Here is a 22,403-nt window from a genome sequence, read left to right on the forward strand (position 1 = left end):
TCAGAGTTCATCGCTTTATTGATCATGATATATTTATGTATCAATACACTGATTTTTCATCTTTATTTGTGACCCTTGTTCACATTAAAGTAATTCATGAGAGTACATGTTCATAAGATGATTATTTGATAAAAACTGTTGAGCATGAAATCAATCAGATATTAATAATGTTATAGATTCAGAGTGAACGTGCTGCAGAGAAATCAGAGGGTTTATGTTGAAGCTGCAGCAGTTTGTCAAAGATCAGAAACGTTATATTTATGTTTATTATACAGAACGCAGACAAACAGGTTCAAGCTTTAAATGAAGAAAAACACGTCAGGCAGCAGCTGCTAACGATGACATCATCAGCCCCAGCCAATCAGCTGCACTCGTTTCCTTTGATGAGGAAGAAGGTTCCAGCCGCCACACCGAGCAGACCGACAGTCAGACCCAGTCCACAAAACACCGCAGGTCCAACACCTGGCTGCTGCTGATGCACCTCCACATCTGCAGGAATAAAACCACAATATAAAGACTAGAAACCAGTTTCACACATCACACGTTGCTCTGTGTTGCTGCGGTTTAATGTCGGACTTTATGAAGCATCACAGTCATCATGTTGGTGACTGTAAATACAGATGTTGTTCTTCTCTCAGTAACAGTCTGCTACAGTCTGTGTGTTGGCAGGAAGGATTAATGTTAGTCAGTGAACATAAACTACATTTAAAATGTTTACTGAATGTAGCCAGTAAATGTCCCTCCCAGGCTGCCGTAGGGCTAGATAGTCTTTAGCACCGCCTACTTCTTTGTTGTCAACTTGTTGGTCTGATATATAAGCAGTGCTGAGACGTCCTGGTATGCTGCTGGTCTCCTCTGGTGCAACAGGTTGTGGTTGTTACACAATATAACACAATACAACACAATACAACACAATATAACACAATACAACACAATATAACACAGTGATTAGCTGTAGTTTGGTCAATTATCTCAGTGATTAGCTGTAGTTTGGTCAGTTATTTAACTGATTAGCTGTAGTTTGGTCAATTATCTCAGTGATTAGCTGTAGTTTGGTCAGTTATTTAACTGATTAGCTGTAGTTTGGTCAGTTATTTAACTGATCAGCTGTAGTTTGGTCAATTATCTCAGTGATTAACTGTAGTTTGGTCAGTTATCTAACTGATTAGCTGTAGTTTGGTCAGTTATTTAACTGATTAGCTGTAGTTTGATCAATTATCTCAGTGATTAGCTGTAGTTTGGTCAGTTATCGAAATAATTAGCTGTAGTTGGTCAATTATCTCACTGATTAGCTGTAGTTTGGTCAGTTATCTAACTGATTAGCTGTAGTTTGGTCAGTTATTTAACTGATCAGCTGCAGTTTGGTCAATTATCTCAGTGATTAGCTGTAGTTTGGTCAGTTATCTAACTGATTAGCTGTAGTTTGGTCAGTTATTTAACTGATTAGCTGTAGTTTGGTCAATTATCTCAGTGATTAGCTGTAGTTTGGTCAGTTATCTAAATAATTAGCTGTAGTTTGGTCAATTATCTCACTGATAAGCTGTAGTTTGGTCAGTTATCTAACTGATTAGCTGTAGTTTGGTCAATTATCTCATTGATTAGCTGTAGTTTGGTCAGTTATTTAACTGATTAGTTGTAGTTTGGTCAATTATCTCAGTGATTAGCTGTAGTTTGGTCAGTTATTTAACTGATTAGCCGTAGTTTAGTCAATTATCTCACTGATTAGCTGTAGTTTGGTCAATTATCTCTCTGCTGTAGTTTGGTCAGTTATCTAACTGATTAGTTGTAGTTTGGTCAATTATCTCAGTGATCAGCTGTAGTTTGGTCAATTATCTCAGTGATTAGCTGTAGTTTGGTCAATTTTCTCATTGATTAGCTGTAGTTTGGTCAATTATCTCTCTGAGTAGCTGTAGTTTGGTCAGTTATTTAACCGATCAGCTGTAGTTTGGTCAATTATCTCTCTGATTAGCTGTAGTTTGGTCAATTATCTCAGTGATTAGCTGTAGTTTGGTCAGTAATCTAACTGATTAGCTGGAATTTGGGCAGTTATTTAACTGATTAGCTGTAGTTTGGTCAATTATCTCTCTGATTAGCTGTAGTTTGGTCAGTTATTTAACTGATTAGCTGTAGTTTGGTCAATTATCTCACTGATTAGCTGTAGTTTGGTCAGTTATTTAACTGATTAGCTGTAGTTTGGTGAGTTATCTCATTGTTTAGCTTTAGTTTGGTCAGTTATCTCATTGATTAGTTGTAGTTTGGTCAGTTATTTAACTGATAAGCTGTAGTTTGGTCAATTATCTCATTGATTAGCTGTAGTTTGGTCAGTTATTTAACTGATTAGCTGTAGTTTGGTCAATTATCTCACTGATTAGCTGTAGTTTGGTCAGTTATTTAACTGATTAGCTGTAGTTTGGTCAATTATCTCATTGATTAGCTGTAGTTTGGTCAATTATCTCAGTGATTAGCTGCAGTTTGGTCAGTTATTTAACTGATTAGCTGTAGTTTGGTCAATTATCTCAGTGATTAGCTGTAGTTTGGTCAATTATTCAACTGATTAACTGTAGTTTGGTCAATTATCTCATTGATTAGCTGTAGTTTGGTCAATTACCTCAGTGATTAGCTGTAGTTTGGTCAATTACCTCTCTGATTAGCTGTAGTTTGGTCAGTTATTTCACTGATCAGCTGTAGTTTGGTCAATTATCTCAGTGATTAGCTGTAGTTTGGTCAATTATCTCAGTGATTAGCTGTAGTTTGGTCAGTCATCTAACTGATTAGCTGTAGTTTGGTCAGTTATTTAACTAATTAGCTGTAGTTTGGTCAATTATCTCAGTGATTAGCTGTAGTTTGGTCAGTTATCTAACTAATTAGCTGTAGTTTGGTCAATTATCTCAGTGATTAGCTGTAGTTTGGTCAGTTATCTAACTAATTAGCTGTAGTTTGGTCAATTATCTCACTGATTAGCTGTAGTTTGGTCAGTTATCTCACTGATTAGCTGTAGTTTGGTCAATTATCTCTCTGATTAGCTGTAGTTTGGTCAGTTATTTAACTGATTAGCTGTAGTTTGGTCAATTATCTCACTGATTAACTGTAGTTTGGTCAGTTATCTAACTGATTAGCTGTAGTTTGGTCAATTATCTCTCTGATTAGCTGTAGTTTGGTCAGTTATCTAACTAATTAGCTGTAGTTTGGTCAATTATCTCACTGATTAGCTGTAGTTTGGTCAGTTACCTCACTGATTAGCTGTAGTTTGGTCAATTATCTCACTGATTAGCTGTAGTTTGGTCAGTTACCTCACTGATTAGCTGTAGTTTGGTCAATTATCTCTCTGATTAGCTGTAGTTTGGTGAGTTATCTCATTGTTTAGCTTTAGTTTGGTCAGTTATCTCATTGATTAGTTGTAGTTTGGTCAGTTATTTAACTGATAAGCTGTAGTTTGGTCAATTATCTCATTGATTAGCTGTAGTTTGGTCAGTTATTTAACTGATTAGCTGTAGTTTGGTCAATTATCTCATTGATTAGCTGTAGTTTGGTCAATTATCTCAGTGATTAGCTGTAGTTTGGTCAATTATTTAACTGATTAGCTGTAGTTCGGTCAATTAACTCAGTGATTAGCTGTAGTTTGGTCATTTATCTCTCTAATTAGCTGTAGTTTGGTCAGTTATTTCACTGATCAGCTGTAGTTTGGTCAGTTATCTCACTGATTAGCTGTAGTTTGGTCAGTTAACTGTAGATGTAAATAGTTTCTCACCCCACATCCTGGTCAGTGGTTCGGTCAGTGCTGGGTGAGTCACTCTACAGCGGTAGATATCTCCCTGCTGTGGGATGAACTCCAGTCTGGAGGTCTGTCTGTAGGAACCATCTGTGTTGGGGTAGGGAACATTGATGCTGGTTCCTTCAGTCACTTTCTCTCCGTTCTTGGTCCAGGAGACTTCAACAGGAGCAGGGAAGAAACCAGTCACATGACAGATCAGCGTGTTCTGGACTCCGAACTCCACGTCGTCCTTCAGGTAGATCATTGGACTGGAAGGAGGATCTGTTGAGCAACAGAGTTCAGTATAATATAGATGTATTAACGACAGAGTCATGTATTATATTCTCCATCTCTTCACAGAGAGTCAATATTTTACAGTTGAAAATTAACTCTTTATTGACCCTAGAATAAAAATCAAACATATAAGCACATTCTTTAAAACAAATTTAATAAAATACTAAATAAATATTCACTTTCAATCCTTGTAAATAAATGCAGGGTATCCTCAGGTTCAGTTGGGCACTAATTAATAAATTCTAATATTTACAACCTTAATTTCTTCTTATTTTTGATCATTTTAGTTTCAGTCCTTTTGGTTTTGATATTTTATTCACCAACTTCATGGCTGAACTCTGGAGATGCAGCAATAACAAACTTGAACCTAAATCTGATCACTGAGTTGACTAAATCCCTGAAGGATGATCAGAATTAGTTTAATCAATCGTCAGAGTCAGATTTCCTGCAGGTTTCAGCCTGTTTTAAATGTCTGATAACAGGAAACGGCGCCCAGTTGAGAACAAAGAGAGTCAATCTCGGACTCCATATCCCAACATGCACTGTTCACTTGCACCTAGATGCTAAACAGGAAACGGTCTCAACAAACAGTCTCTCATTGGCAGAGACGCACTCAGAAGAAACGCTCTCCATGTTGAACTGAGCTAGAGGAATATTCTGTCCCTCTGTGAGCCAGCTTCACTAAAAGGAGGTACCCCCATGCACCTGTCCCCACCTGCTGCATCCAGCGCTCTCAATTCCCCTGCAGAAGGAAGAAACTGAGTTTCTTCAGGAAGACGCAGAACTTCTCTGCCCCGCTCTTCTTCAACTGAGTCGACTGCTGTTTTCTCCGCCACTGAGGACCAGCTTGCTGTAAAACCTTTGCCGACAGCAGGAGGACGTCCATCGTCAGCATCTGAACCGAGGAACAGAGCCGGACCGAAAGATGGACTGAACACACACTCTGCTCGCTTTCTGAAGCGACCAAGTAAGAGGTTTAAGTCTGGACAGAGGCAGTGTTAGTTTGTGTGTTAGTTTCAGCGTCAGTGCTGTTGTTAAACTTTAGCTTTTTGGTTTTATTGCTATTGTTCTTGTGTGAGTTGACGGACCTCACAGTTGCTTTCCCTCCTCTTTCTTCCCTCTCTTTCAACTAACACACACACACTGACATCTTCTCACAGATCTGATGGTCAGATAATATTGGATAAAGCGTTGCATTTGTTAAATATGTTAATTTGCTAAGTTAATAAACACTGTTATATCTTTAAAGAGAAGTTCTTTTGTCATTATTGTGTGTAACATGTTGCATAAAGTGGCTCTATCATGTACCGTAAGTCAATTCCCCTTTAGCTTACATCATTAAAGTGTGGATTGCTATTCTTGTTAAATACATCTTTTCCAACTCCATAGATCCAGTCTGAATAATCCAGTGTTTTAAGCTTATGTCACTTCTCAACTCCTTTTAGATCCAAAGGTTGTGAGTTCGAGCCCCACTCAGGGCAGAACTCAGTAGAGATGAAGGAGTCTAGGTGATGTCAATCTGCTTAATGAGCTGAGCTCAACTGCTTTTTTTGTCAATTTCATGCAATTGACAGACTAAATAGCAGAATCTGGCCTGGAATTGCTGTGTGACATGTTAGTTCAGTGCATAGCATGTTTGTCTTACAAACAAGAGGGTGCAGGTTCAATTCCACCCATTGCTGATTTTAATCTTGCTAGATTTTTCAATAGTGTTCAGCTTCCAGTTATGCAATCTAAATTCGCTTTCAGCAGTCACACGCAATTTCTACAGAAATTGCATTTTCTAGTTTATTTATATTAATAATTTAATTGATTTTTATAATTAATAATTATCTCTGATAATTATTAATTATTGCTAATAACCAACTGTTCTCCTCACAGATCTGACAGTTGTGTCTCCCTGTGAGGCTCTCTAATAGTTGGTGCCCAATCTGTTAGAGATTTGATCTCTAACAGAGATTAAATCTTGATTTCATGATTAATAATTATCTCTGATAAACAGAAGCTGTTTGTTTTTCTCATTTGTTATTAATTTATAAACTATAAACACATTTAATCACAAGATTTTATCTTTATTTTTATATCTTTATTTTAATTTAATCAGTACAGTCAGTCTGGTGGCGGACCGGAGGACCTGCTGACAGGAAGTGTTTTAAGGTTTTATATATATATATATTAATATAATATAATATATTTAATATATTTAATATTTCTAAACACTAAAACATGAAAGTGTCCCTGATAACTCAACAGTATGATGGTTAATGTTAAGGTCAGTTTCTGTCAGTTTTCTATAGCAGCTGGCGACAGAAGAGCTTTGTGTTGTAGTGTGTTTGACTCCTGGTTGAGTTTTCTGCCGTCAGTCGGCTTCAGTCCATTTCAGACTGCTGCTGGTCCACAAAGACCAGGATCCAGACGCCATCATCTCTGTTAATAAAAGGCGTTTTATAGCTTGTGATTGGACAATGTGAAGTTGCTCATTTACAGTTTTCTTTGATGTCTTACAAACTGTAACTGGTTCTATTAACTGAACACCACAAACCATGACGCCGTCTACAAAACTATCAACACTATTCCTGTTTTCACTCATGTGCTCATTAATAAAGCATCAATATCATTAACTCAACTCATCACAGCTGGAAACCAATTAACACACAATTAACACACAATTCTCTGGTTGGAAACACTGAGAGTCAAACTGTTCACCAATCAGAAGCTCAGGATAGATAACAGGGTCAGAGGTCAGAGGTCAGTTCACCCACAAAGACTTGAGGCTGAATAAGTGTGATTTCTTTTTTATGTACAAACTGGTTTTTAACTGGTTTATATTGGTAAATACATGGAGATGATTTTACTGTATTCTATGTTCTTCACTGACCTTAACCCTTTTTACAGAACTTTTACTTTTTCACTCGGTTTCAGTTTATTTTACTGCAGTTCATTGAGGAATTAAACATTTTGAACCTTTATACATGTTGTGTCTTTATACTGTGTTCATCATGTAAATAGTTTATACTGGTGGAAAACCATAAGCACCAGTATTCACCACATTATCAGGGGTCTCATTTATAAAACAGTGCGTAGGATCTTAACTAAAAGTGTACATGTGTACACACGAATGCACGTATATTTCCCTTCATAGATCACCGTGGAAATGTACACACGTGGATCAGCCTCATGTCCCGCCTCCACGCGCCCACATTCAACCATAAATGGTCGATGCAAAAGCCCTCATGAATATTGATGTTCATGTGTCTCCTTCAACGCACCAATCAGTCTCTTTGTCTTTAGACGCCCGACCAATCAGTGTCGAGAGTCAGCGTATCGGACCCGCCCTCGTCACTTGCGCTCAGCAGCAGCAGAGGAGGGACCGCAGCAGCCATGAACGGACTTTTACCGTTTTATTTCCACATTTTCAGACGTCTTGAACTTATGTGTGTAACCAAAACAAACATAAACAACTTATGGTAAAGTCAGACATCTCTGGTTAAATGTTACCCTGCAGCGGGCCAGCTCCCAGTTAACCAGTATGAGTCGTTTTTACACCACACACTCAATATCTACTGTACAATAAACACTGTAGTGGTTGATATTGACATACAGGTGTTTCTCTAACTGACACAGTGAGTGCAGGTGGTGAAGATGTGGCGGTGAGTGTGTGTGGCAGCCACCGCGGTGTCTCCAGTGTCTCTGCGCTTAACAACACACATAAACTACACGGGAACTAAACTCATACGTGCTGATATATGCACAGTATAACCAAACATTAAACATCTATCAACACTCTGTCCTGCAAATATGTTTTAGTTATGTTTGTTTAAGTTATTGATGTCATCTTGGATTTCTACAATGGATGATGATAATTTCATCAGTTAGTTAACGTGTCTGAGGTGAAAATGAATCAGTATATTCACACTGAGCTACTATCAGAGAAAGTAAAGCCAGACTTTGCAGAATCCTGCCACATCCTGACATCGTTCATTTCAGCAGCTGCTGCTCCGGGTGAGACAGCGCTGATGAAACGTTGACTTTAAGATCTGACTTGTTTTATATCTTTTCATATTGAAAGATGTTTATGGAATAATTATGGCTGACTGCAAGCCCCAGTACAGATAACACTGCTGGTTTGAATGTTCATGATAATGTGGATCAATAATTAATGTTTGATATGAAGTGAGATTAAATGTGTGAGAGGATTATTATACATCTGGCTTTAATTCACCATCTGCACCATCGTCTTGTAAATGTTGGTACGCCTGGTCAGAGTTTATGTACAGCTGCACACATTCTCCCAACAAGTTTGATTTACTGTTCAAAGAAAAATGTTTCTCAGGTAATAATATAATATCCACTGTGGTGCCAGAAGTGTTTCTATTGAGAGGTTAACAGGGTTGATTATTAACATGTTGACATGATCTAATATGTGAACATTTGTTTTAATTCAAATAAAAAATGTTATTTTAATTCAGGAATCTTAAATATTTTTCATTATTTAATGTCTTTTTTCCCTCTGAGTGCAGAAATCAATAAATCAATTAGATTGATTTATGGATTCAAAGTGAATGAATCTGAGAAATATTAATAAATTTTAATAAATATTTATAAATATCTGTTTTCTCTCATGATGAGTTTCAGTTTTTAATAATTATAAACAAACCAGGAAGTTAAATGCAGTTAAAGAGATGTTTAGTTTCACAAATCTGAATTTCTTTGATCAGATTTAATATAAAAGAGAAATCGAGTCAGTTGGACCCGACAGGTCATGTGATCTAAAGTGTGATTGATCAGACGCTGTTTTACCAGTAGAGATCAAATGATCAATGAAATATTATTTAAACATCATGAACATTTACTATCACTGCTGATCTGTACTTTAAATACCAATAAAAGAACCAGAATATCTGAGTGTGATATTTGTCTTACCGAGCCGTCGTGGTATGTTCTTATAGGCCTGTTGAGCTACTTTCAGGTTCTGTTTGCAGGTTTCCAGGGCAGCCTGAGAGTTTTGAAAAGCTCCCTCCCCGTATCTGATAGGATCTATAAAGTCAGGCTGAGGGTAAACTGCTCTCTTGTTGGTGAAGTCTGCGTAATACAACTCTTCACCATCCAGTGCGTACATGTCCTCTCCATCAGACTCTGAACAGCCGACGATACCAAGATCTTCATGTTGATCTGAAGAGAAAACAGAAACACTGATGTTTAATCTGTCTGTGTTTGTCTCAGTGTATCAGAGCTGAAATGAGTTTAAAGAGTCAAACACTTACTGTCTGCTGAGACACAGGAGAGGATGAGGAGCAGCTCCCACACCTTCATCACCTTCATCACCTTCATCTTCATCAGCTGAAACTCTCTGAAACTCTCTGACAGACTCTGAGCGACTGACAGAAAGTCAGCAGCAGCTGAGCTCTTACACACAGCTCAGCCAATCACAGAGCAGAGATCATGTGATGTCATCAGTGACCAGGTAGACTCAGACAGCTGCAGACGGACTCGATCAATAATCAATAAACTCTTAAAACTGTGAAGTTTTAGTGAATCTGAGTTTATTTTGTTCCAACAGCTGATGAGAAGTCACCATAGTTTTATTAACTTATATTAATTTATTAACTTAACTTTGTTTATTAAAACTTTTTTATTAAAACTTCTCTGCTGAACATTAATATAAAACATCATCATCATCATCATCATCATCATCATCATTTATCTCCTTCCTGACGACAGAAACTGTTCATAGTTCATACAGTGTTATGAAACTGTATGAACTATGAACAGTTATAAACAATAATCAATATCAGATGTTTTATTAGGTTATTGAACAGATGTTCCAATAAATTGATCAGTGAATCATTCTCAGTATTTGAAGCCGTATCAATACTTTAATATTTATGATTCTTTTATTGTATTTATGTGATTGTGTTGTTTATATTTCAGCTCTGTGAACGTCACTGAGCTGCAGATAGAAACACAGTTTATCATAATGATCAGAAGGAAAAGCAGCAGTTCTGCAACAAACAGGAAACAAACGATGAAAGAGGAAAGTGTCGGATTTATATAAGTTATATAAACGTTATTCTGACATTTCCTGACGGTTTCACTGCTGACAGCAGCAACAGGACGAATGTGGAGTTTACAGCAGCATCAACACTCTTCACTCAGCAGGACGATCGTCCTAAACAACAACTAAAGCAACAAACTGCTTTTCAGGGTGACGAAGTGGAAAATCCTCGACGGGCCGCGTCGATCACATGACCTCAGACTGAAGATCACAACAAGCAGGAGCTGAAGGAGTCTGCGGTGATTCTTTATTGTTACGTCTCATTACAGAATATAAGACGACAAACAGGTTTCACATCAACAATAAATACAAATATTTACAACCGTTAAAGAAATAAGAGTATAAAGACCATCTGACTGTACTGTATGTATGTGTCCTGCCTACCATGTATCAATAAATATCTATATGTGTGACTGACATCAGGAAGGCTGCAGGCCGTCAGAGTCTGTGGTCCTGGAGCCTGCTGGTCTGCTGGAGAAAGTGGTCCTGGAGCCTGCTGGTCCTTCCTGTAGTCCCTGATCAGGTCTTTGGTCTCCTGGATGTTGAGAGAAGTTGTGTCAGTTTGTCTTTCTCTCCTCTTCAGGCTGGTTGTCGTCAGTGAACCGAATCACCAGGTTGCAGCTGTGTGTCGCCATGCAGTCGTGTACAGAGACCAGATTCAGGACCCAGGACTCAGGACCCAGGACCCAGGACTCAGGACTCAGGACACAGGACCCAGGACCCAGGACTCAGGACTCAGGACTCAGGACACAGGACTCAGGACTCAGGACTCAGGACCCAGGACTCAGGACTCAGGACCCAGGACTCAGGACTCAGGACTCAGGACTCAGGACCCAGGACCCAGGACCCAGGACCCAGGACCCAGGACACAGGACTCAGGACTCAGGACACAGGACTCAGGACTCAGGACTCAGGACCCAGGACTCAGGACTCAGGACCCAGGACTCAGGACTCAGGACCCAGGACTCAGGACTCAGGACCCAGGACCCAGGACCCAGGACTCAGGACTCAGGACCCAGGACTCAGGACTCAGGACTCAGGACCCAGGACCCAGGACCCAGGACCCAGGACACAGGACTCAGGACTCAGGACTCAGGACCCAGGACCCAGGACACAGGACTCAGGACCCAGGACCCAGGACCCAGGACCCAGGGCCCAGGACCCAGGACTCAGGACCCAGGACTCAGGACTCAGTTATACTGATGTAAACCTGCTCAGATTAAAGCTGAGACTTTAATGTATAATCCAGAGAACTAGAGAGTGTTTCAGTCTTAAAACTTCCTCCAGAAACCGGATCAGAGAAGCTGAACAGGTCTGATGATGATGTAACGCTGTAACGTTCAGAAAAGACGTCCATCTGACAGCCAGATAACGTCTGCACAACGTTCAAACAACGTTCAAACGACGTTCAAACAACGTTCAAACAACGTTCAAACAACGTTCAAACAACGTGTCAGTGTTTACTGAGGACAGTCGATCAGTGACAGGAGAGAAAGACTGATGAGAAGAATTTCACTTGTTCACGTTTTATAATCAGAAACGTCTGATATTCAGCTGATATGTTAAAGTCCAACATGTCACATGACACACGACAAACTCCAGGCTGATGAAGACAACCAGGAGAAACGTGAAGCTTTAACAACATTTAGAGTGAATCTCGTTTCCTTCATCTGATTATTGATTAAATGTAAAGTTCAGTAGAAAAGAAACTTTGTGCTTTGAATCAACCTGTAAACTGCAGAGTTTCATCACTCTGATCTTTATATTCAGCTCAGTTAATATCAGCTCTTAGATGTTTTTATATCTTCTGTTTCTGTTCCTGTTTGTTGAAACTTCAGTCTGTGAATCAGTGTAACAGCAGAGTCATGTGATCAGACTGGTTTTGTTCCTCTAAACCAGTCCGACCACACGCTGCCTTCAGGCGTCGATCCAAACCAGGAAATCAGCACGTCCAGCGCCCCCCCCCCCCCCCCCACACACACACACACACACACACACACACACACTCACACACACACACTCACACCACACACACACACTCACACACACACACACACTCACACACACACACACACACACTCACACTCACACACACACACACACACACACACACACACACACACACAGCGTCTCTGGAAAGTCCCGACTCTTTAGACTCTTTACTTTCACTTCAGTGTCAGCAGCCAATCAGAAGCTGAGCTGCTGATGAGTCATCAGTTGTTAGAGCAGACAGTCACACTGATGTCTGATATTATTGATTATTAAATAAACGTGTTACAGCTGTTTGATGAAGAACAACTCATTGATCTCACACTGATGTCTGATATTAAACTGCTGCCTGACAGTTTATCAACAGTTTTCTGTGTTTCTGTATAAATATGATCTAAAACACCATCAGTGACTGTTTGAGTCTAAACTCTTTATAAATGTTTGTTTAATAATATTATATTTCAATAATATTCTGACAGCTGATCACCAATAAAATACTGTAAAATAACAGAATATAACGATCAATAAAATACAGTTTAAAGCTTTAATTTAACATGAAATGATAAATAAAGATATTTCCACCTGCATGTATTAAATAAATGAACCGACACTGTTATAATATTAATATATTAATATAATATTATAATATTAATATATTAATATAATATTAATATAATATTGTAATATTAATATATTAATATAATATTATAATATATTAATTGCAGCCCGGCTCGTAGGCTGCGACACATACGGGAGACCAGACCAGTTTGCCAGTCAGGACAAGTTTATTTATTTACACAAATAATAAATGAAAACAGAAAACGTGGAAGTCAGCCGTGCCGCGCCGCGCTGGGAGAGGAAGAGGAGAGATGAAGGACAGGTGGAAGGCCAAGCTTTATAACCGAGAACACACCGGGACCAGGTGTGGCTCATGAAGCCGATGATGAACCCGGATCCTGAAACACAAAAGCAAACCAGCAGACGAACCAGAACACAGGAGCACCTGGTGGAGCGGAGGGGTCGTCACCCCCCATAAAGACGGGATTCCCACCAGGAATACCAGCAGACAGCAGCGACTTCAGATATCAAAACACTTGGTGGGCAGCTACATAGTTTGATAATATGTCTTTAACTAAACCTTAACTCCTTAACCGTATACATGTATACATACCAGCCAATCAAACTCCTCTCTGCAACCCAGCAGCTGCGGCGCCTGGAGAAGCATTTCAGAGTGACAGAGAGAGACAGAAGGCCAGAGAGGTCACACAGGACAGTAAAACTTGAGACCAAGCTGCTCTGGATGAGGCATCGGCCACAATATTGTCAGAGCCTTTAATGTGACGAACATCCAAACAGTAAGACTGCAGAGATAAAACCCACCGCATCAGCCTGCGGTTTGGACAACGCAGTGAATGCAGTTGGGTTGTGGTCCGTGTAGACCACCAGAGGAACAGGACCAGAGTCAACATAGACTTCAAAGTGTTGTAAATTAGTGCAAGCGTCTCCTTCTCGATCACAGAGACGTTCAATACCACCGTCATCACACTGAACCAAGACAGCACCCGCTCCCACATCACTCGCATCCACATGCAGCTTCAAAGGTTGATCCATGCATGGAGCTGCAAGAACAGGAGCTGAGCAAAGGACAGGTTTCACATTTTCAGAAGCTCGTTGACAAGAAGCTGACCAAACAAACTTTCCCTTTAACAGATCTGTCAGAGGAGCTACGACCGCAGAAAAGTTTCTACAAAAACTGAGATAATAACCGACAAGACCCAGAAACCGCTGCAGTTCCTTCTCAGTTGTTGGCAGTGGATACTTCTGGATTGCAGTTACTTTTGCACCGGACGCACAGTCCCAACTACCTTACCAAGATATGTGACGGTGGCCCCAGCAAACTCACACTGTGCTAAGTTAACTGTCAGGCGTGCATCCTTCAGACGGTCGAACAGCTTCCTGATATGAACCAAGTGTTCTTCCCATGTGTCACTGTAAATCACCACGTCATCCAGGTACACAGCACATCCATCCAGCCCAGACACAACCAGGTTCATCAGGCGCTGGAAGGTCGCTGGCGCGTTGCGTAACCCAAAACTCATAACAGTGTAAGAGAACAGACCAGAGGGAGTAATGAAAGATGAAATGTCCCTGGCTCTTTAGGACAGAGGTACTTGCCAATAACCCTTCAGTAAATCAAATTTACTGACATACCGAGCTGAGCCGACCTGATCCACGCAGTCCTCCATGCACAGCAGTGGATAAGCGTCTGGTTTGGTGACCCCGTTTACTTTACGATAGTCGGTACAGAATCTAGAGCTCTTATTGGACTCATCGACCAACAAGCAAGGTGACGCCCAGCCAGAAGACGAGGGTTCTGTGATACCGTTCTCCAGCATATATTCTATCTCTGCATCCATCACCTTCCGCTTTTCTTCAGACACTCGGTAGAAACGCTGGCGAATCGGCTGCGCCCCACCTACATCGATGTCGTGTTCTATCAAGTGTGTGCGGTCTGGTGTATCATTAAACAAACACAGATAATCATTAATGAGAACAGACAGCTCAGCTCGCTTCCCCTCAGACAAGTGTCCAAACAGAGACTCCAGATTTTTCAACTGGCCGTGCAACAAGCTCTCATCAGGCGGTGTAACCCCATCATCCTCCTGCTGCAGCCACTGAAACTGACATGTATGACATGTTTTGATGTATCCGGACACATCCCGTTTCACACGAGGCCGAAATACTGTAAACTGTAGTCATACGTCTGACGGACCCCCAGATGTCCTGACTGATCATGAGAAGCTTTCAACACTTCCTCACGAAACTTGGAAGGAACAACAATCTGGAAAACTGGATTACAAACAAAGTTTTCCCCATGTGGCACCCATTTCCTCACCAACAGGTTGTCCTGCAGCACGTAACCATTTGCAGCAGTCTTCCCAGCATCAGCAGTGATAACCGCCTCAAACAGCTGATTCAGAGAGGGATCAGCTCTCTGCTCCACCGCCAGGTCACTGCGAGAAACAGACAGAAGAGAATCAGGAACAGCAACAGAGAATGTCCCACTCTCCCCTGCTCCATCCTGCTCAGACGCAGGCTCAGGCTCCACCTCCGCACGGCGCCTGGCCCGTGTTATAGCACACGCTGTTAACACGTCAGGGAAGCACTGAGCACTTTCATCTAGGTTCCCCATAACAGATGGTGAAGACGTTACTCTGGGTGGCGGTGGACCATCGGCCCACACACGACTACCAGCCAGATCGTTCCCCAGCATGGTGTCCACGCCCTCAATCAGGAGTGCAGGACGCACCATGGCGACCTCACCTTGGACCAACCCACAGTTTAGCACCAGTTTATGCAGTGGAACAGGCAACACTGTCAAACACATCCCCCACATCAAAACAAAATCTCCAGTATCTGTTTCCTGAGAGAAAGACAACACAGAACTCACAACATACGAATCAAAAGCCCCGGTGTCTCTCAGCATTTTTACCGGCACGGTGACGTCACTCCCTACTAGAGACATGCAGCCATCAGACATGAAAGCTGAGAAGTCCGACTCCTCCAACCTGCATTTTGCTTCAGCTCCGACCTGCTGGCAAGAAATTACAGGACAGACTTGACAGAAGCAGCACACGCAGCAGACTTGCCCTGCGCTCCACTATTTAGGACAGTCAGCTTTCCGATGCCCTCTGCCTCTGCAGTAGTTGCATCTGGCCCCGTGAAGCCCGAACTGGCCCCCTCAGACGAGGACCAGCTCTCTCCTCCCATCTACCGGAAGCATGAAACCTGCTACCAGCACAGACTCATCTGCCAGTTTAGCAGCTTCTGCAGCAGTCTGCACCTTATGTTTGTTTATATAAACAGCATTATGACGGAACAGAGTTCTTAAACTGCTCCAGAACGACGAGGTCACACAGAGCGTCATAAGTACCAACTTCTAATGCAGCACACCGACTGAAATGAGTCACCAGCTCCCTGGTGAACTCAACATGTGTCTGCCTCCCAGACTTCTCCCATGACCGAAACCTCTGGCGGTACGCCTCAGGCTCCAACTCGTCAGCCCTCAACACTGCAGCCTTGACTGTTGCATAAACCTTCAGGTCTTTGCACACCAAGTCGTTTTTTTAATCATCATCCGACAGAAACCTTGCACACTGAGTCCGATGTGTTTTATTATGATATTTGTTGTGAAAATTCACAATATGAGGCAAAATGGAGTCGTCAAGCAGTTTTAACATGTGACATTTTCAGATGAAGACAACGGACTTGGTGTGCAAAGAGCTTTACTGTTACAACGCGTGCTGACAGGAAGAGCACAGGAAGTCTACTCTGCTCTCACTGGGTCAGAGTCCGACCTCTCTCTACTCTCAGCGACCCGCTCGAAAAGAGAGAAGAAGGAATCTGGGTCACGTTCACTAAACTGAGGAACTAAAAGAACCAGAAGCAACAGATCCACCAGGCGCAGCAACAGAAGCACTCAAACTCAACCTGCGCTCCTCCACCTCCAGTCTGTTGATCTCTGCCTCTCTCTCCAGCTTCTCCCTTTCCGTCTGTAACAGAAGCAACTCCTTCCTCTGCTCACAAGTTAACCCAGTCTCACCAGTACCAGGTGCATCAGAAGTTCCCAGTCCAGGACCAGCAGCCTGACACAGTCTGACAACCTGCAGTTCAGTCCGGTTAGCTTTAACAACAGCTTTAATGTTCTCCTTCAGCCTCTTATCCTCGACTTCCAGCTTTAAATACTCGGCGATTCTCAACAACTGCTCACGTGAACAGCGCTCCAATAACTCCTCTGACGGAGGTTTCAAGAAATCCTCCACACTAGCCATGACTTGAACACAGCACAGCTGACCTGCTCAAACACCACCCTGCTGATACAAACCAAGCTATAACTCCTGACCCCGACACAGCCAAACATCACCGCAGCCCCGCCCCCCTAACTGCCTCACCAGAGTCTAGCTAAGCTCCCCCCTGGTCTTCAGGTGCTACTTGTGGCGGATATTTACACACTTCAGCCCGACAGCCATAAACATGGTGACTCACCTGCAGCCGCGGATGTGCTCCCGAGACAACTGCTCCCGCCACACTAACAACCCCCAACGAATCCCAAAGGGAACCCGCTCTGAAGCCCAACATGGGTCAGAACACTACACTTACTACGGCCGCACACAGAACCGACAGAACTCACCAGCATAACCAGCAACACCAGTAAAACCCTCAACCGAATCAGCAACTCGCTACAGCAGTTCACATTATTCCAGAACAAACAACTTACCGCCCTCGTCAATGTCTCCCAACAACAGATTGCACAACTCATTCATGAAACGAGGCGCACAGTTTACTACGCTACAGCTGATCTCCGGCGCCACGCCAACCCGGGTCAACAAAGCCTAGACGAGCCCCCATATGTCACAGCCCGGCTCGTAGATATGGGAGACCAGACCAGTTTGCCAGTTAGGACGAGTTTATTTATTTACAAAAATAATAAAACGTGGAAGTCGAGAAGAAGGAGAGGTGGAAGGCCAAGCTTTATAACTGAGACCACACCGGGACCAGGTGTGGCTCATGAAGCTGATGATGAACCCGGATCCTGAAACACAAAAGCAAACCAGCAGACGAACCAGAACACAGGAGCACCTGGTGGAGTGGAGGGGTCGTCATAATACAAAGAAATATACTGTTATAAACTGAGTTTCATTACATACTTTTATGTAAAATCTTCTATATTAATCTATATTTAATGAATAAAATGATAAACATTTGATTTCTATTGTTTTAATATTGAAATAATTTTGTAAAACAGGTTTATATTTGCATTAATCTTAATTTAACGTCATATTAAGTGTAAAACTAGTTAAATATTTCATCTTATTTTACATTAGATGTAAAGTTATTGTGTGGTTTCGTAATTTTATTGACATTTTAATGTGTTTTTGAAATACAGTAAAAATAAAAATCTGTGTTTCAGAGTGTTTGGTAATAAAATGATCAGTAGATGTTTGACTTCAGGCTCAGTCAATAAATCAATAATCAGTATTGACCTTTACTCTTTATTCTGTGTCTGTTTAATATTTCACTGAATACATCACATTCATCTCTCTGTGAATAATAAACTATAAAATGAAAGTGTTAAAGGTTGAATATTGATATTTAATCTGATCGGCAGCGTCTCTGCTCGCTCTGGAAAGTCCCGCCTTACTTTCACTTCCTGTTCAGTCAGCAGCCAATCAGAAGCAGCGCTGCTGATGAGTCATCAGTTACCAGGAGAAGATGTTTGATGTTGAGCAGCAGCAGACTGAAGGAGCTCAGACGCCCCCTGCTGGATCACCATGGTAACACCAGTAATTCACAGCTGCTCAGGACTCAGCAGCCAATCAGAAGCAGCGCTGCTGATGAGTCATCAGTTACCAGGAGAAGATGTTTGTTTAAACAGCAGTTTATTTACAAACAAAGTGAGTTTTTATTTCTCAAATAGACACAGAAGATTATAAAATACTGAAATGTTTTAATGTTTTAAAATCAGACGAGATGCTGAAGACAAACATTTTACAATAATTAATATCTGATGTGAATTTATGGAGAATTTTGTCTTTAATGTGAAATGTTTATATTCACAGTATATATTAAATAAATACATGTATATATCTAAACAGATCTCTGTCAGGAGCTCTCACATCTATGTCTATTTTATTCACTGTTTATTCATGTTTATTCACATTTTATTCATGTTTATTCTCATTTTATTCATGTTTATTCACATTTTATTCATGTTTATTCACATTTTATTCATGTTTATTCACATTTTATTCATGTTTATTCTCATTTTATTCATGTTTATTCTCATTTTATTCATGTTTATTCACATTTTATTCATGTTTATTCACATTTTATTCATGTTTATTCACATTTTATTCATGTTTATTCTCATTTTATTCATGTTTATTCACATTTTATTCATGTTTATTCACATTTTATTCATGTTTATTCACATTTTATTCATGTTTATTCTCATTTTATTCATGTTTATTCTCATGTATTAACAGTTATTCACGTCTTCACTGAGCAGTGTTTATTTAAAGTAACGTACTGATGAGTTTCAGTCAGAGAAGCTTCTCTCACACTGAACCTGCAGCATAAATTCATCCTAGTAATAATAATAGTAATAATAGTAATAATATTAATAATAATAATAATAATAATAATAATAATAGTAATGATAATAATAGGATAAATTCATCTTGCTGCTCAGTTGTTTTTTCAGAAATGAAACTGTCAAACTGAGTCAGAGAGACGACATCAGCGCCTCCTGCTGGTCTGTTATCACACTGATCACCATATTAATCCTTCATTAAAGGATTTAATACAGACTGTGATTACATGTACTAACAGACCAGCAGCAGCTGATCACCATATTAAACTGTTATTAATATGAACAACAGAAGCTGCATCATGTTTAATATCAGATATCAGCAGGTTTGTGTTCATGTAAAGTTTCTGGACTGAATGATATTAATAATCATTATTAGACTAAGTGATGCAGCCAGAAGCTTTTCATGGAGCTGCTTCATGATGAAGATCAGATTCTTCCAGATGTTAAACGTGAGAGGAGGTCAGGGTCAGGTAACCCTAACACACACACACACACATGTTCACACATTTATCATCACACCTGCAGGACTAAAGGTTACTTTAAATATTAATCTGCCTCATACTTATTATTATTATATATTATAATGTATTATTTATTATTTATAATATGGTCGTTATTATTCTGTTATTTACATGGTGACGACGTGTTTGTGGATTTCAGGATTATTGATTATTTTATGTTGGAAATGAGTGTAACATGTCATCTCTGGGATATTTGTTTTATGTCTGTTAATCCATAAAGTCAATCAATCAGTCAATCAATCAATCAATCAATCAGTCAATCAGAACAGCAGATTAACAGCAGCGCCTCCTGCTGGTCTCACCTGTTAGTTACAGCTGTTGCTTCTCTTTTTAACTTGAATTTTTTAATTAATTGTTTAATAGTTTTTATTTTTATATCTTGACAGTGAACTCAGTGAATCCTAGTGAACATGTTCTCTGTGCAGACGGCAGTAAGTGTTTAAAACACTGAATTTATATAAATGAACTCTCACTGTAGGTTTAATACAGACATGAGACATCAGCGCCTCCTGCTGGTCTGAAACTGCACCTGAACACCATATTAAACCCTCATTATAGGATTTAATACCGACTGTGACTCCATGTAGTTAAAGAAACAGCAATAATCATAATAATAATAATGATAATAATAATGATAATAATAATAATAATAATAATGATAATAATAATAATGATGATAATAATAATAATAATAATAATAATAATAATAATAATAATACATGTTACTAAAACACTCTCAGATCTGAAAACATTATTGCTGCCACAGAAACTCATCAGTTTTTTTTTGTTTAAATATGAAGTTTTTAATTTTAATTCAACTTTGAACATTTTAGCGAACAGACGCCGGATGTCACGTGTCCCTCGCTGCTTGCCGTACGCTGCTCCTGCACATGCGCACTGATGGAAGTGTTAGCTTGTCATACAGCACTGAGCCGGATCCGCATGAGGAGAAACACGAGAGAAACAAAGTGAAATAATAAAGTAATTAAGTATAAAACAGAGAGAATAAAGAGCGGAGAGTCCGACAGAAGAGGAATGAACCAGCTGGAGCGGTAAGACTCACATTAAACCGGCAAATAACCGGCAAATAACCGGGACACTGCTGGAGCTAACGGCTAACAGCTAGCATCAGACTGATTTAACTTTTAAACTTTTACACCGAGTGAACGAAATAAGAGATAAAAATACAAAAACCAGAAAGAAAATATGTGAAATTCTCTCCTCAGATTCTTTGAAACATAAAAACTAAACAGCAAACACTCATTTATTTAAATTAAATGTATATAAATCCAATAAAATGACAGTAAAGTAGCTAAAGGCTAAATGTTACTCAGGTAAACGTGTGTTCAGTCTCTTCAGGAGTCGTTATGATAATAAATCAGTTTTACATGTTTTATATCTAAATATAATAACTGTAACATTAACTAAACATTACAGCCTGTTGAAGGACCAGTTTAACCCTGCAGGAAGTTCAACTGGTTAAAAACATGACGTCTGATTATTGATTATAATCAATATTTAATGTTTCATCTCTGATGTTCACAGAAAATCTGATAAAGATTAAATTATATTTGATATTTTTAAGCTTTAATGATCAGATGAGGCTCAGCAGCGCGAAGCCCTCTTGTTTCCAAAGGAATTATTATTATTATTATGATTATGATTATTATTATTCATATTATCATTATTATTATTATTATTACAACTCTTTGACCTCAAATAACTTCTACAAACCAAAACTCACGACTCAACAGCGCCACCTAGAAAATGAAGAAAAGCGAGCCCCACGATACAGATCTTATATATCATGACCAGACGCACCAAAAACTCTCTTGGAGCCAAACCCTCAATCCAACAGGAAGTCGGCCATTTTGGTTCAAAGTTGCGATTTTGACGCCAATTTTGCCGTTTTTAGCCGGCGTACATTAACGAACTCCTCCTAGGGATTTGACCTCAGCAACTTGAAATTCGGTCAGTATCATCTACAGACCTGGGAGATGAAAAGTTATCAAAACGGTGAGTTTTCCACATTGCCGAGGGGGTGTGGTCGGGCGGCGAATTTCGATCCTTCGCCGTGAAAATTCAAACGGCCATAACTCCGGCATGCACGATCCTAAGAGACCCAAACCTTTTGTGCTTGGAAAGAGTCCCGTCCTGAACACATTCCTGTGTCAATATTGGATGTAAGTCATAGCGCCACCTACTGGCAACAGGAAGTTACATGTTTTACACTTTGACGCTCTGTGGGTGGCACGGTGATGGGATCCACCTCAAATTTACTCAGAATAGCCTAAAGACCTTGGAGATGGTATATTATGAAGTTGGTGACTTTTCGTTGAAAGGTGTTGCCATGACGACGCGGTGAATTTCGATGTCTCGCCATGAAATTTCAAAGCCTTATAACTTGACTCCACATGGTCTGATCTTTTCCAAATTTCATATGCTTGTTAAGAGTCCCGGTCTGAACACATTGTCAGGCACATATTTAGTGACAGTCATAGCGCCACCTACTGGCAACAGGAAGTATCATGCGTCGGTCTTTGTTGTATTACTCCTAGGAAATTTGGCCGATGCATCTGAAATTGACTCAGCTAAGATGTAAGACCTTGGTGATGCTACATTGGGTAGGTCATGACCCAT

General features: G+C 40.2%; 1 protein-coding gene across 1 annotated transcript; it reads right to left on the minus strand.

Moving 5' to 3' along the window:
- On the minus strand, nucleotides 1-9,490 carry LOC121889801 (RLA class II histocompatibility antigen, DP alpha-1 chain-like). Its single transcript, XM_042402044.1, has 4 exons — nucleotides 9,310-9,490; nucleotides 8,969-9,217; nucleotides 3,749-4,033; nucleotides 1-489 (listed from the first exon to the last, which is right to left on the minus strand). Exons 1-4 carry the CDS (start codon nucleotides 9,380-9,382, stop codon nucleotides 362-364), a joined length of 735 nt encoding a protein of 244 aa, XP_042257978.1. The 5' UTR covers nucleotides 9,383-9,490; the 3' UTR covers nucleotides 1-361.
- Between the last annotated feature and the right edge of the window lie 12,913 nt (nucleotides 9,491-22,403).

Source organism: Thunnus maccoyii, chromosome 22 (assembly GCF_910596095.1).
Source record: "Thunnus maccoyii chromosome 22, fThuMac1.1, whole genome shotgun sequence".
NCBI lineage: Eukaryota > Metazoa > Chordata > Actinopteri > Scombriformes > Scombridae > Thunnus > Thunnus maccoyii.